This window comes from Pantherophis guttatus, chromosome 8 (assembly GCF_059756535.1).
Source record: "Pantherophis guttatus breed Tessera chromosome 8, ASM5975653v1, whole genome shotgun sequence".
Classification (NCBI taxonomy): Eukaryota; Metazoa; Chordata; class Lepidosauria; order Squamata; family Colubridae; genus Pantherophis; species Pantherophis guttatus.
In genome coordinates this window covers 386,252-402,547 of record NC_142070.1, presented here as the reverse complement: position 1 = coordinate 402,547, position 16,296 = coordinate 386,252, and the positions used below count along the sequence as shown (strand labels likewise).

The following is a 16,296-nucleotide window of genomic DNA, read 5'->3' as shown; positions in this document are numbered from 1 at the left end:
TTGGAGCCCCCTTCCTTGCAGGTTGGGTGCAAAAATGCCCCCAGGGTTACCCTGAGTTCTTCCCTTCACACTCTGCCAAGGCTGCATCTCTATGGGGTCGTTCCCCTCCCACAGGCAAGAGCCTGGCCTTCTGGGAAGGAGAAGGACCACCAAGGCTTGCGACGATGCCCCTCAAGAGCCTACATCTTTCTTCCTACCTGGAGTAGTAACTAGCTCTTGGTAGAATATCAAGGGCCACTGGAAAACTCCCAAGATAGTGGCATGTGGCCACTTTGCCCTCGCTCTTCCTTCCTCTGGGAAGCCCACCCCAGCCAGAGGGGGTTCGGGATTTATGGCAGAGCCTAGATGGGGGAGTTGTCTGAACTCATCATCAGGCTGGCTGCCAGCCAAAGCAAGAGGCCCCCGATTGCAAGGCCTTTCCAGAAAGGAACTGGGGGCCCCTTGCTTCTGGCCCAGAAGAGGGCCCCCCTCCCTCACTCCTTCCCCATTCCCTGCAGGTGTGGCTGAGGATGGGAACGGTTTCGAAAGGGAAGGGAGCTGCTTTGACCACAAGGGAACAAAGGCAGTAAATGAACAATTCCAGGCAGGGTGAAATGACACATTTCATGCCCAGGAACCTCCAATGCTGCTCCTCCATTTGGAGCCTCTGCCGTGTTCGTCCCTTTGCTGGGGCTGGGAAAGGGAGGGGGGAGGAAGAGCCCCCCCTCCCCCCATTGAAGTCCCAGCTGCCCAAAGTCTTGGTCTGTCATCTCCTGACGCCTTCAAAGCCTCTGCACAGCCCTCCAAGAGGAAATGAGCTGGCACGGGCCACAGAGAGGGAACTTGCCAGGTTTTATCCCTGAGGCCCCCTCCCTCCCTCCCTCCTGCGGTGGGTCCCCAGGGTGCAGCTGGCCCTGCATTCAGGCCCTGCTCGAGGCTTTAGGAGTCCATTAAGGTGGGGAGCAAGACAGCTCTTAAGCGGACCAGAAGGTCTCGGTCTGGTCTGGACAAACTGGACGTCTGCCGGACTGGGGGTCTTTGAAGGAGACAGACTACACGATTGGGCCAGGAGAAACTGGATCCGATAAGCACATGTGTCTTAGTATTTCCCACAAGCCCCTTCCCCAAGTACTACTTGTACTTGTAGAATACAAGTAGTCCTCAACTTGCGACCAGTTGAGCCCAAAACTTATGCTGCTAAGCAAGACAGCAAGACATTTCTTAAGTGAGTTTTGCCCCATTTTATGACCTTTCTTGCCACAGTTCTTAAGTAAATCAGTGCAGTTCTTAAATTAGTAACTGGTTGTTAAGTGAATCTGGCTTCCCCCATTGACTCGGCTTGTCAGAAGGTCGCAAAAGGGGATCACGTGACCCCCCCCCCCGGGACAGTGCAACGGTCACAAATATGAGTCAGTTGCCAAGTGCCTGAATTGTGATCACGTGACCACGGGGATGCTGTAACGGTCATAAGTGTGAAAAACGATCATAAGTCACTTTTTTTCAGTCCTGTTGTAACTTTGAACGGTCACTATATGGACCGGTGTAAGTCGAGGGCTGCCCGTATTCCCAGAGATCTTTCAGGAGCCGAAATGAAAGCTACTCTGCTTGATCTGATTTGCAGCAGGTCCACCTGCTTTTCCTAGAGGGAACATGGCCTTCCACTGAGCCTGCTCTCTTCCACGTCACGTGGCTGGATTGCGACCGGCTGAAGGCACATGAGCAGCGCACAACTTCAGCTCTACGGGCTGCCTGCCTTTTAATTATATTAACAGCACTTGCAAATGTTAGGGACTAGTGTCCTTCTGCAGAAGAAAGGGGATTCAGAGGGTCTACGTTATGAACCATCAATGAAACCCTCCTTCCTTTCGAAAAGAGGAAGGGCTTCTCCTGGAAAGCAGCCAAGGCAGGCACAGCCAAGAGGGTCCCGCAGGGTAGCCAGTGCAGCCGCCAAGGCTGAGCCGGCAGGCAGAGCCGGGGAGGGCAGGGGACGCCAGGCCCCGAGGAGGCTGCTCCCCAGAGAGGCCGCTGCCTAGAAACAAGGCCCATTCTATGCAGCTACCAAGGGGGTGGGGGGGAGAAATGACACAAGAATCCATGGGGGGGGGGAGGCTGTGGGAGGAGATTTCCAAAAGACACGGCCAACCATTGTCTGCTCTAAAGCAGTTTATTCTTGGAGAGGCCCCCTCCCCTTCCAGAGGCGAATGGCTCCAGTCTGCCAAGAAGGGCAGAGAGACAGGCCTCTTTCCCTGGCCTTACAGGCAAGAGCCAAGGGCCCCACAGGAACCCCCTGGGCACTCAACAGAGGCCCCTTCCTGGCCTCCAAGATCGATCACAGCACCCCAAAAGGTTCCTCCTTTGAAACCAACCTTCCTGCACCCAAAGGTTTATTAGTGATTCCTCTCATGATGGCAACCTGCCTGGTGGCTCAGCAGACTGATAGCATTGTGATTAATACCAGCTGCCTGCAATTACTGTAAGTTCGAATCTCACCAGGCTCAAGGTTGACTCAGCCTTCCATCCTTTCTAAGGTAGGTTAAATGAGGACCCAGTTTGTGGGGGCAATAAGCTGACTTTGTATAAATATACAAAAGGATGAAGGCTATTGCTTAACGCATTGTAAGCCGCCGTGAGTCTCCGGAGAAGGGCGGCATATAAATCAAATTATAAAAAAAAAAAAACCCCACAGGATCGAATGAAAACGAATGCATTTTGATCAAATGGCTGACGTTTTGTAAGATCAGTCACACTCCCCAGGCCGCCCCTTCAGCCTCCACCACCACCCCGATTCCCTTAAGGCAGGGGCAAGCAGGCTGGGGCTGAACACCCAAGGACACCGCCCCCCCCCCCCCCGAGAAACATGACCCTGGCCAGAGAAGGAGCGAGGAGGGAGCAAGGGAGGGGGCGCAGTCTCCTGCCCTCCTCTGGCCTTGCAATACCCCTGGGGTGGGGTGGGGGGTCCTGGGCTGCCTCAGCACCTGCGCCTCTCCCAGACCGGAAGGCAGATGGCAGGCCCAGAGTGGGGGGTAGGAGGGAGGGGCCTCCCCCTCTCCCCGCAGCCATCTGTCACCCAGAAGGACAGCCAGAGGTACCAACTAATCCAATCAGCAGCTTGCCTGGACCGAGAGAGACAGGCTGCCAAGAGCCCCCCAGCCACCTCTTCTGAGGGGCAAGCTGGACTCAGCTTGGTTTGGACAACATTGTGGGGGGGCTTTTGCCCTGAGGCGAAGGACAAAGACCGGAGCCCCTCCCAGCCTCGCTTTTCCTCCCGGGTGCCACTGGGGCTGCCCTGTACTCTCAAGGGCACCAAGCCACCTGCAGCCAGGCAAGCCGAGACCTGTTGCCAGAAGCCAAACACGGGAGACATCACTGCGCGCTGGCAGGAGGGGGGGGGTGTCTGCCAGGCACTCCATAAGGCAGGCAGTGACAGAACCAGGGCCAGATTCGGCACTCATGCAAAGCCACACGGACGGAGGATGGTTCTGCAAGCAGCGGGTGCAAACAAGCAAGGCATGCAAGCCCAGGCCTCAGGCACATGCAACGACGGGAAGGAAGCAGAGCTGGAAGGAGGCAGCGGCGGAGGTTCCCTTCCCCCCACATCCCCGCTGAGGTTCGGAGCTTGTGTCTCAGGGTCAGGAGGAAGGAGCCCCCACCCCTGGAAACAGGTAGGACCTCTCTTCGGGCAGGCTGGAGGCCAAAGGAGGGAGGGGGGATTCCGCCGCCTGCTTCTGTTGCTTCTACCTTAGAAACGTGCTAGGACTTTCTGTCCCGGGGTGGGCTGAGCAGCCTGGCTCTCCCCCTCAAGCCTGACCTCAGCCTCCGCTTCTCCTTCACTATCTAGAGCACGGACACACACACCCCGCCCCCCCCCAAAGGGTTCCTTTCCTTTCTGGGCAGCGTGAACAGCACTCCAGGCCCCTTTGCCTAATTCTCCTCTAACACCCCCCCCCAGCCCCTAGCCCAGCAGTGGAAAGCCTGTCCACCCTACTGCTCTTTGGGCAGAGCAATGGAGGGAGACTCTGGGGCAGGGGTCTCCAAACCTAGCAACTTCTAAGACTGCTGACTTTAAATCCCAGGCAGCAATGGATTCTGGGAGTTGAACTCCACAAGTCTTAAAATCGCCATGTGTGGAGACCCCTGCTCTAGAAGACAGTTAAAGGGCCCACGTGGAGGGGGAGACGGTCTCCCGCAGCTGGCCTCTGACCCTGGGAGACAGCCCAGCTCCTGCCTTGGGAAATCTGCCCCCACCGCTGCAGACAAAGAGGGGGAAGATCCCACTGCTCTCCCCAAACTGCTGCAGGGATTAGCAGGGCAATCCCCTCCGCTCTTTCCCCTCCGCTCATGGCCAGGTCAGGCGGGGGGGAGGGGAGGGGAAGGAAGTGGGGGCATCTGGGTTTACAGCTTTCTTTGTGACTGCCAGAAATCCAAAGTAAGCCAGCTCGAGAATTAGCAGCCTCTTTCTGGGCACCGTTAAGCTGGTGATGGGATGTGCCCAGGTGTTCCAGGGAGCCCTTGGCCAGTCAGGGACCCCGTCACACTCGTGAGCCCTAATGGGAATATCCATGCAAGGGGGACGCATGCGTGTATGCAGCAGCTGAGGCCACGGCAGCCACGAGTGTGGCCTTTTGCACCACCGTTTCATGCGCATGAGAAAAAAGAGGCACCACCTTTTTAGGTTTCAATCCGCGCTGCATAGAAAGAGGACAAAAGGACAGGTTAGATGGGGGGGGGGGGAGAAAGCCAGTGGCTCCGAACGGAAAGGTGTTCCAGGTGTTCCTGCTTTGAGGGTGTTTCGTGGAAAGCCAAAAGAAAAGTCCGTTTGCCCTGGATCACCCACACCTCCCCCTCCCCAGATCAAGTGCAGAATCAAAGGCCAGCAGGGAAAGGAGTGGGAGCTGAAGCCCCCTTTAGTGGCCGCAGTTCACCAACCCTTTCCAGGACCCTCATTTCCCCCCCCCCCAGGCCAGAGAGAGCTGCAGTTTCCAGGGCAAGGAAAGCCCCCAATTCGTCTCTGGACAGGGGACTCAAAAATGCTTCCCCTCTCCCCCCACCTAGAATTAAGCAAGGCCAGAAGTGCTCGTCAGACGTAGCCATGCGATGGGCTGGGCAACCTCTCCCCACCCGGTACAACCTAAAGCCCAGCAGAGTAACATCAGCCAGGCAAAAGGTGAAGAGTTTTGGGTGCTTGTGGATTCCTTTACAACACAGCAACCCTCCTTCCTTTTCCTGAACCTCACGTTCCAGTTTTGCTCCAAAACAAAGAAACTCCAAAAGGGCCAAAGATACGGCAAACCGCAGAAATCCTGATCGCTTTGTGGGAAATTATTTCAACTTTTTATTTGTATGGACGCAAAAAAATGCTTTTTGAAAACATCCGGTTTCTCTGTCACCACTGTGCCCCGTTTACACGAGCAAACACCACACAAAGAGGAGACGGTCCTGCTGCCCCGTTTCCCTCTTTTATTCATGCTCTGCGACTGCAGAACAACAGGCAGACACGGGCACAAGCGCTTCCCAAAGACAATTCTTTCCCAGGAGGAAGGACCGAGAGGCTGTGGACAGGAAGGCTCAGGAGCCCTTTCGGCACGGATCCATTTCCTGGAGCAAGCCCAGCCCTGCAGCGCATGGGCCGGCCTATGAAATGACAGGAGGGCAACTCTCTCTCTTCCCCCCGCCACCACAAGCCTGCCCAGGGAGTCCATGGTGGGACCAGAGCCTGTCTCCAGACACAGGCCCAGCCCAGTGCAACACAAGCAATGTGCTTAACTGACAGCAGCTGCTCTCCAGGAACACAGGGGATACGGCCACAGCTGTCATCCCTTCTGGGAAACCTGTGTTTCCAAGCTCCACCCCAACTCCCAACGGAGCCGTCTGCCGCTTAAGACTGGGAGCCCCCAATCCAGGCCGTGATTTGCCCCTCCAGTTCAGGGCAGAGAAAGAAACCACTGGCCCCAACCCTCACCTGGTGGGGGAAGTGCTAAAGGCCCAGAGGGAGCTCCTGTTATGGATGGGGGGGGGGGAACACTCAGACCTGGGCAGGCACCAAACGTTGACTGGCTCTGATCGAGAACAGCACAAGAGCCAGGACAACATGAGGCAGTCAGAGGGATCCCAGCATTCAGGATCTCAGCCACTGCCTCACCTGTTTGCAGGGCGGGCAGGAAGCAGGTCCCTTCCCTTCCGCAGCACTGATCTGGGCCCAGTTCATTCAGAGGGGGACAACTGGGAGCAGGGGGGCAAGAGCTTCGGGGCTGAGGCCATGGGGCAGCGGCTTAAGGAAGGGAAAAGGCCTGGCTGGAGTAGAGAGAACCAAGAGAACCAAGAGAAGAGGCCACCGAGGCGGGGCTGCAGAAGTTGGGGGGGGGGGAACCAGCTCCGAAGAAGGCCCAGAGGAGCAGCTGTCTCCCTGCAGCACTAAACGGAGAGAACCAGCTTGGCTTGAGGATGGACTGGACGGAGGACCAAATGGAGAGGCCATTCGATGGACAGAAGAAGCAAAGGAACAAAGAAAACAGCTGAGCCGGACCTTGAGATGGAGGGGGCCAGTTTCCTATTTCATCCCATGGACAGTTTACAAGGATGGATAAAGCCATAAAAATATAAAAGTAGAAGAAAACTCTAACCCTTCCAAAGTCAGAATTCTTTTACGTGCCGAAGGAATCAGAAAAGGTTAAGAGGGAAGAGCCCTCCGGCCCACTGGAAGGCTTCATTTGGGGGGACCTGGAGGAAGAAGCCCCTTCAGGCCTCTTGGTCAGCACAAGAAGACAAGCAAGTGGCTGCAAGACGACCCAGAAGGGCTTCGCTTCGAGCTCACGGGAAGAGACCTTCCGAATTCTCAGACCTTTTCATCCAGGGCTGATGGGGAATCAGCTGCTGCCCCTTTCGAGCTGAGCACATGGGGCAGAGGTGGTGTGTTTTAGGTGGTTACGAAAAGGGTCAGGGTTACGGTTGTCTTATGTAAAGCAGGCACCACCCCCCCAAAATAATTGCAAAATGTCTCGTGGGAAAGGGGTCTGGCCACACTTTTCTCTTGCAATGAACATCAGACAGGTACAGGGGACCTCAAACGATGACATGGCAGAAATAAACTACTCACCAGTTTGCTGGCTTTGGGCCCTTCTGAAGAATCTGGAGGAGAAAATCAAAATAACAACATTTTTGAAAGTGATTTTATTGGGAGAGGTGGACCATGTATTTCCATATGCCACCCAAGTCTGCACTTTACGAACTTCTGGGGAATTCTCTGAACTCGTTTGGAAACAAGAACTTTGAAGCAAGAGTCCTGCATGCTGCCCACTCCAGATGTGGCCCCTGGGCCCCCCAGCAGGGAATCGCGGAAGGCTCACACCAGAATATGTGCCAAGTCTGTTTGTGGCTTAAGAGTTCTGGGGTGCTTTTTGTTCCACCGCTGTCCTATTAGTAACATTTCATCTGATACTCAGACTATTTTGTTTATTATTTCTTTGATTTATTGTGATTATTCATTTCCCCATCCTCCAGAGCTGGGATTCAACTGTGTCCATAGTGCGCTCTCCCTCCTCCCATTTTTTCTTACCATACCCGCTCCCCACCATGAGGTAGGTTGGCCAAGAGAAAAATATACTAGTGGGCCTCCATCTGTCCATCCCTTCCTACTGTGCCCACCCACCGTGGCTCCTGGGCTGGAGAGGGGGACCACTCAAAGCCCCCCAGGCTTTGAGCTCCTGGAGCTGAGGGGGATGGGTCCACATGGGTCTCCCAGTCCCAGCCTAGACCTTCACACTGCAGCCCCCCAGCCCCCACCCGCCAGCTCTGCTGCTGACTGGCATCACTAGCAACCAGTAAACCTGCAGGGCGGAGAGGCCGATATTTGCAGTGCAGCTATAATGAACACTGTCCCTGCCTTCAACTGGACCTGGCCTGGACTGAATTCCAGCTGGAAGCAACGCAGGCCAAACCGCAAAGGGAATCAAAGGACCCAGCAAGGAAGAGAAAAAGGGAAGCTCTGCTCCCTGTACTCCAGGCTCTGAGTTGGGGCCAGCTGGGATGTGGGCAGAGGTCCTTCCTCTGACCTCTTGGGCACCCACAGTCATCCATTCAAGTTCTGGGATCAAGCTTTCCTTCTCTGGCTGTTTTGGGGCCCTCTGCAGCCCACCCTCCACCAATGGCAGCTGGGGAAGCCACAGCCGAAAGAAAGAAAGCCGTCAGCAGAGCCGTGACAAAGCCTGCGGGGCCTGTATCGTCTGTGGCAGTTTCCAAGGAAACCTTCCAGCAGAAAGCAATCATCAGGGAGGCTGAACCTCCTGCAAAATCAAATGCTGCTTGGAGGCTGCTTCCCTGCCATCTTTCTGGCATGCCGGCTCCTGAATAGCCATCTCACCTTCTGCACCACACCTGAAAATCACCTGTTTTTCCAGGCCTGAAGTGGGCCCCTCCCCTTTCCTTGGCCCTGGGGATCCCAGCTCCACCAGCCCAGGCTCCCCTGGGACTGAGCAGATCCGTGGACGGCTTTGGCATCCAGCCTGGCTAGCAGGGGCAGCAAGCTCCCCATGGGCCAGGATCCGTGAACATCTGGGGGCTTCTGGAATGCCACCACAAGCCACCTGCCAGGAGCCCCGTGAAGGGCAGCCCCTCATAGCCAGAACTTTTGTGGGAGCTCCTTGGCTGCTCCTCTGAAAGGTAAGACATGGCTGCCCAGAGAGAGGCAACGGGCCACCTTCTCGGAAGGTGTCTTCGCATGTGTGCTGGCAACCTCTTTTATTCCTACGTAAATTGCTTCAAGGGGCAATGCTCAGAATCATGGCATAGAAGACAGGCAGCTACCCAAGGTTCCCAAAGCAAGAGACAAATCTGCTAGGGCAGTGGAGACATTTTCCATTGTAAATGGCCAACGTACAGTAAACAGGCAGGGGAGGCCCCCAGGAGGCTGAAAAAGCCGAACACCCTACCTCTCTTGGGGACCCTTGATGCCGAAGCCTCCGGGGTTTCTGGGGAGGTGGTGTCTGCGCCATCCTCAAACACCTGGATCTAAAGAGAAAGGAAAGGAAATGAACAAAATGGCCCCTCCAGCTTCTTCCTTCTGGCTTCTTCTGGCCTAAACGCAGCAAAAAAAAAAGGTTTTCCCTGCACAGCACTGCATCCACCCTCATGGCCAGCGTCCTTGGGGCTGCCCTCTCTCCTTTACTGATCCAGAGTTTCAAAGATGCTTCATGTCCTCCGTGAGCTCCAGGAGCTGCCCAGACAGGAAGGGGCCACCCAGGGCCCTGGCAGATCCCTGAGGGTTCTTGAGGCAGCCAAGGCCCAACTGGGAAACTCTGGGCTTCGGCCTGCCCCCGGCAACCGCCTGTCCTGCAAACTCCGTCTGCAGCCAATGGGGAGATCAGAATTGTAGAAGCCAGTCTTTGTCTAAAAGCTGCTGGCTACTGCAGTTCTTTCAGCAGCCATGTGAATTCCTCACAGGCGAAGCCCCCGCACATCGCCTCATTCGGAGCCTTTTAGAGCCAACAGCCCACCCTCCACGCATTTCATGCCACGATTCCTTGGACCCCCAGGGCAGATGCAAGGAAAAGCAAGGCCGTCTGAGATCCACGGGAGGCAGGTGGTATGCTTCACAGATGGCCACTTGAGGATTCAAAGCAACTACTTCTCCACTCCAGACTCTGGGATTCGCACCACCCCAGATACCCCTTCCAAAGCTGGCATCTCTTGAGGAATGCGGCCCAGCCCATGTGGGATGAAGCTGGGGAGGAGCTCCAGCAGGAGAAGAGCTGGGAGGAAAGTGCCCTGGCTGCCTGGGCACAGAGGCTCAGCCAGGAGAGAGGAGATCTCCAGGAGCCACAGCTACCTAGCATCCTTCCGGACAAAGTGCAGGAAAGTCCTGGGGCCCTGAACCACGGACTGGAGGCCATTGGGGGCTTTCATAGTAAGCACTGGAACGCTTGGTACCAAAATGCATCAGGAGCAAAGGCAGGACACCAAAGCCACAGACCGCTAAGCCAGCATTACTTTTAGGAATGCAGCAGCCAAGAAAGGAATTAAAAATAATGTTATATATTCTCATTTGGCTTTAATGACCAGTGCCTTTCGTTTTGATCGATATTTACCTTTATTTATTTATTCATTTATAACCCACCTTTACTATTTTTTTATAAACAACTCAAGGTGGCAAACAAACCTAACACTCCTTTCTCCTGTTCTATTCCCCACGACAACAGCCCCGTGGCTGAGCTGAGCGAGGAGGACTGGCCCCAAGTCACCCTGCCAGCTTTCAGGCCTAAGGTAGGACTAGCCAGCTGACCCAACTAGGCCAAAGTTAAATGCGTATGAATCGAAAAGCAGCATAAAAATCAAAATCCAAAATCATTTTAAGAGTTCCAACAAGCATCTAATGCCTGCTTGGATGTCGGAATTTAGATAGATGATAGATAGATAGATAGATAGATAGATAGATAATCATCAGGTTCTTCTTGTGTAATTTTGCAACTGCTTCCCGGCAGCCGAGACCTGGAGAAGTGAGCGGCATGAGTGATCAAAGGAAAGCCTTGAACTCTGCCCCTCCCCGTGGCTTCCTCAGGTCCCTTAAAGCAAGCAAAGACACGCACGCACGCACGCACGCACACGCCCCCTCCCTCCCTTCTTGAGGGGGAGGCTGCTGTTGATGAAGGGAGGGAGCATTTGGGGCCACACCAGCAGAGGCTCACCTGTGACTGTCTCACGAAGATGCCGTGGTTCTCCTCGCATGTAAAGTACCGCCTGCCCTGCACCGTCCCATCATTTTTGCCTTTGGCTTCATCCAGGATGACGCCGACCCATTTCCCTGTGGCAAAGAGGGTGGCCCCCACATATGCCACCGTCCCACGGTGCCCCTTGCCGATTACTTCCACTCGGGATCCCACTTTCAGGGGCTTGCCGCCCACTTCTGCGCTCATCCTGGCACTGGCGCTGGAGACCTAGAAGAGTCAGCACAAGAAGGAAAATGGTAGGCCATCTGTTGCTCGTAGATTTCCCAGACCAGCTTTCCTGCGGAAGATCAAGGCAACCCATATGGCTCTCTCTTCTTATTTGGCCCCAACGACGATCCTGTGTGGTAGGTTGGGCTGAAGGCCCCAAGTCACCAGAGAACTACCATGCTGGGGTGGGGAGGACTAGAAGCTGGGTCTCCCAGCCCAACAACCGCTAACCAAGATGCCCACAACAGCAGCAGTGAAGGCCTTCCAGCCACATTGAGACCAAGAGCCGCTTTGAGTCCCAGAGGAAGCAGGAAGCCCAGACACTGCCCATTCAGGTGAAAGCTCAGCACCTCCTTCTGGGACATTGGGCAATCCGGAGCCTCCTCAGGACCTCTTGGGTTGAGGATTCCCAGAGCGACTGCTCAGCCACTGACGCTGACCCTGCCCTCTTGGGCCCTAATGGGAGGCCTCTGGAGGAAAGGCCTTCGGACCTCCTGGCTCTGCACCGCCTTCGGTTCCAAGGGCTCGGGGCTCCTGAAGGCGGCCAGTGTGCCAGGAAGGGGATAAACCGGGCTGAGTTCAAACCCCAGGGAGCCTCTGTGGGCAAACTCCAATGTAAGCTTGAGAACCCAACCTGGTCTGGACCAGGAGTGGTTCTGGCATCAGCCCTGCCCCATCCAGAGGGAGCCTGGGCATCCAGCCCTGTGTGAAGCCTCCATTGCCCAGCAAAGAGGACAGGCAGAACTGCTTTCCAGCACAAGCATCTCTCCGTAATGAGAGATGCGGAAATAAATTGCACGGAGAAGCTTCTCACAATTGGTTCCCTCAGCTAAGTTCATGACAGTGTCATGGAAAAGGGCTCTGGATCTGAAGAGAGGAAGACCATTGTCCGTTTGGAAACCTCAATGGGGATCAAGATGCCCCCAAGGATGCCTCCCACTGCCTGGCACTTGGGTTCTAGGCCGGCTCCCTCTCCAGGCTCCACAGGCGCCAACACTGCCCTTGTTTGAAACCCCAAAAGCCTTCTGGAGTAGCCTGCGCCTGGCAGTGAACACCTAGTTCTCCTGCCTCCAGTTTAATTTCCTGCAGTCAGCCCAGACCCTCATATTCCCCGTCAAAAGCCCTCGTCCCAGCCCAGAAGCCCCATCATGGGAGCAGGAACAGCCTAGCAACTCCTATTAATCCACTTATGTCATGGCCTGCTCTTCTTACCCCAAAAATCTCAGGGCAGCAGGCCTCTAAATCAAAATCCAAGAGGCCAAAGGGACCCAAAGTGAACCCCGGATCAGGGAGGGAGGGAGGGAGAGACCTCAGAGGAGTTGCTTGGCCCCCCGCCTCTTGGCATATGGGCAGCTTGACAGGATAGAATGGATGCCAGTTGATTGACAGTTAAGGTTATTATCTGTATTCTGCTCTTATTGATTTCATTATTCATTTATGTATTTAACAGTCTTATATGACTGCTCATCAGATGAAACACAACTCTGTGCAGCTCAAACAGCAATAAAAAATCAAACATCCCCCGTCAATCCCAACCCAGCAATCCCCAGTCCATCCAACAGCAACGTAACCCTCAGGCTCCAGCCACACCTCTCCCAGGGCCTGGGTGGAAGAGCAGCTTTTCTTTCTTTCTTTCTTTCTTTCTTTCTTTCTTTCTTTCTTTCTTTCTTTCTTTCTTTCTTTCTTTCTTTCTTTCTTTCTTTCTTTCTTTCCACAAGGTTAAAAGGGGAGGGGGGGAGGGCTGGATCCCAGGGTGTCCCACAAGATGGGGCTGTGATGGGAACGATGTAGGAGGAAGGGAGCAGAGTGTGTCCAGGGAGGAGGTGGACTCTGACTAACCCATCCGCCCCCTCCAAGAGGCTGACTGGCAGGGCCTGTCGATATGGTTGGGGCAGCCGCATCCTATCAGGGTGAGAAGGTCCCCGGGCCGATGTCACGAAAGGCTTTCAAGGTGACAACCCACACCGTGAATTGGACCGGGAAGCAAACTGGCAACCAGTGGTGTAACTGCCCCGCAGCTCGGTTCTGTAGCAGCTGAAGCATCTGGATACTCTTCAAGGGTGGAACGCATTACAATAATCCACCCGTGAGATCGCCGGAGTGACCGAGCGCAGGGGCTCCCGATCCAGGAAAGGGAGCAACTGGTGCACAACAGAAAGTTGCCCAGGACGGCTTGCCTTATTTAGAGTGGAGAGCGCAGCCGGGTCACAAGACGGTACAAAGCGGAACCCTTTTGCCTCTGCTGAAGCTTTTGGTTTATGTTTACCCAGAAGGGATGGAACCATGCAAAACCAGGTGGCCAGGCGATGCCAGAAGGGCAGAGAAATAAGTGTGCTTCTTTGCCACCCTTGTTGCCAAAAGGCGGCTCTTAACACAGGCTCTGCCTTCCTGCAGCAGCACTCTGGGCATCTCTCAGGCCACTTCCGCTCCTGGAGCCGAGCCAGAACCTGGGCCCACCTGCGACCCAATCTGAGGCTGCTGTCCTTGGCTTCTTCCAAGCAGCAGCTAAGGCCGCTTCCCCTGAGCTGTGCCCAGAGCCACCCCAGCTCCCTCTGGTGCACCATTGGGCCCATTGGGGTCCTCCCTTCCTTCCGGCAGCAGGGCCAGCAGGAAGGGACTGAGGACAAGGTCTTCCCCCTGCCACCATATCCAAAGACAAGCACCAGCTGCAGTGAACGCAACCAGCCTGACAGTCCCACACCCCTCACCAGCCGCTCCGTCCCTAACGAGGAGGAGGAGGAGGAGGAGCTCTAGGAGGGAGGCCGGCCTTCCTCGGCTTCAGTAAGCACTTGGCCACCGTAGGCTTGAATCTGAGCTTACACCCACATCCGGTCAGGCTCCCTCGTTTCCTGCCAGCACTACTCCAGGTGTCTCTGCACCCACTTCACCTTCCAGAATAGCAACACCCACCCACCCTGCAGCTGCAAACAAGCTCACAGCATCAAAAGCACTTTAAAAAATTAACATTCAGTAAAACCCATCAGAAAAACATCCACAAAAATTAATGCCCCACTAATTAGGAACTGGCAAAGTGAACTACCGGTAAGCAAACCCTGAGACTTGACTCCCAGCAAAAGCCTGAGAGAAACCCCAGCAGCCCCCTGCTCAGAGCCCCCAGCGCTTCTGAACCCTTTCTTAGCCGGCAGGAAACCTTCGTTCTCCTGGAGCAGAAATGTTCCTCTCTTTCCTGCCGGAGGTGCCACGTGCAGAAGGCGGGAAGGCAGCCAGCCTGTTTCACCTGAAAGCTGCCTGCCTTGATCAGCCTCACAAATATCATCCCTTCCTATACCCCAAGACTAGAATTTGGGTCTGAAGCCACAAAAAACTCGGACTGCAGCGATGCTGGGGGAGAAGATGGCCTACCTGGCCAAAGCCCTGAGCCAGCTGACAGACGTCTGAGGGGACCGTGCCTGCAGGTGAAATGCCCCTGGGCCCTCCAACTGAGGCTCTCCTCACCAGCCCTCCAGGAAGACGAGGGCTCCACCGGATGGGCACAGCTGAGAAGGGATCTGGCTTTACTGCTGCAGCAAGGCTTCCAGGCAGAGGAACCGGAGTGCAGATAAAGGGATCAAAGCCAAAATCTCCAGCGTCCAAACCGACGTTTGACAAAAGCCCAAAACTGCCTGGAAAAAAAGCTGCCAAGGCAGCCGAGGATACGAGAGGGAAGTGGAGGGCCACCAGGGGACACAGAGGACTCTGCCTGGACGAGGTTCTGATTTAATGACTCTGCAAGGAGCAGCAGCCAGCCCAGAATAAGCAACCGCCTCCATTGGCCGCCACTCCTTTCCTAAAGTTGCGACTTCAAACCTCTCAGCCCCAGAGGGCCTGCCTGTCTGGGCATTCCGGTCAGAGGAAAGCCCTCCCCTCTCTGGGCCTTCTCCTGAGTCACTGCCCTCCCTGCCCGAATCCTTCCCCTTTCAGAGCCAAGACATTCATTCATCTCCACAGGCATTTTCAGCTTGAGCTACAGTAACTGAAGGATGATTGGGCTGGTCTAACAAGGTTTTAAGCGGCTGTTTTATTTTCTGCTCTGAGTAACAGGAGAAAGAACAAAAAGCCAAGTATGCATAAGGGTAGGAATGTGGGGCAAGCAAGCAAGCATGTTGGCACACGCCTTGCCTTGCCTTAGCTCGTAGCCCCTACCTTTCGCCTCTTCGGCTGAGCAGGCCTCTCCCATTAATTCTGCAACAACCACCATAAACGGTTATGGCATTAGCCAGGCCAAGCCACAAAGTCCACTCATTTTCTCTTGGGAAGGCCCAAACAAAGAAGCTACGATCTGTGTTGACTTTTCTAAATCCAAATGCAAGGCAACCACCCAAGTGCTGTTCAGCATCATGTGTCTAGCCCCACAATCTCCCTGTATTCTAAAAGAAATCAAAAACACCACCACCACGCAACAAGGGAGACACCGCCCTTCACTTTCCCAATGGTCCAGCTCTTCGAGGATACCATGCCCGGAGACACCACCTGTCCACGTTCTGGAAAGCCATAAACAACACCAAAAGTTTTCCTCATCCTGAATCAAACGATTGGCACATCACAGCTCAGAACTGGCCAGGGGTCATTTCCCAACCTATCTGGTGATGCTGCCAAGGAGTGGCCTCGGGATCTCCTGCCTGAGAAACCTCTCTCCACCCCCAAGCTAAGGTGCACAGCGAGCATCAAGGCCTCCTTCAGGCCTGGACAATGGCTAAAGGAAGGTTCACTGAGGGAAGCAGACACCTCTGGGAGGCTGACCGCATTTTGCATTTGAATGGTCAGATAACTTCCTCTGGCCTCCATTAACCAGGCAGTGTCACTGCAGGAGTAGCCGGGGTAAGAAAGGCACAGCTGGAAAGCCTGGGAATGTCAGTCTTCTTCGGGCCGCTTGTGCTTCCAGGCTTTGCACAAGAGAAGGACGAGGAAGCTGCTCCCAAGTCCCCAGAGCTCAAAGCACATTGCCACGCCATCGCCTCTGGAGGTGGGTGGAAAAAGGAATCGGAAGAAAATGGCAAAACCCCCAAGAGGAGGGGCCCACTGAGCGTGCAGGGGACACCCAGGCCACAATGGGCGGGCAGTCTGGGCTTTCAGGGACCGTCCACGGCCCTCTCGGTTTCAGTGACCAAGAAGGGGCAAAGAGCCAAGAATGGGAAGGGTGAAGCACGGGCCCCAGGTGCCCAGCTGACTGCCAAGGAAGCCAGAGGCAAATCCCAACTGCAGAGGCTTTTCCGGCAGAGAACATCGGCCCACATCCCTCCTCTGGACTCACAAAGCAAGGCCAGGGGCAAACAAACCATGGTACCTTTCTCCTTGTTCACTCTCCCTCTCCTCACCCACCCAACTACTGGTGCTCCTCCCCTGCCTGGAGAGCCGCCCGGTACCCAGCAGGAACCCGGAGTTGCCCAGTCCT

At 55.1% G+C, this 16,296-nt stretch overlaps 1 protein-coding gene across 16 annotated transcripts in view; it reads right to left on the bottom strand.

The window, feature by feature from the left end:
• Positions 1-16,296, bottom strand: part of DCTN1 (dynactin subunit 1) — a 45,316-nt gene that overhangs the window by 19,738 nt on the left and 9,282 nt on the right. For 12 of the 16 annotated variants that reach the window (XM_087875350.1, XM_087875351.1, XM_087875347.1 and 9 more), the window contains 3 exons: positions 10,656-10,904; positions 8,904-8,982; positions 7,073-7,104 (listed from right to left, as the gene is read on the bottom strand). In XM_087875350.1, the coding sequence (XP_087731476.1) occupies positions 7,073-7,104; positions 8,904-8,982; positions 10,656-10,883 (339 nt within the window). In that variant the 5' untranslated portion in view covers positions 10,884-10,904. Of the gene's footprint in view, positions 1-4,643; positions 4,665-7,072; positions 7,105-8,903; positions 8,983-10,655; positions 10,905-16,296 lie in introns of all 16 variants that reach the window. The other 4 variants (XM_034426091.3, XM_087875353.1, XM_034426087.3 and 1 more) reach the window with 1 other exon arrangement.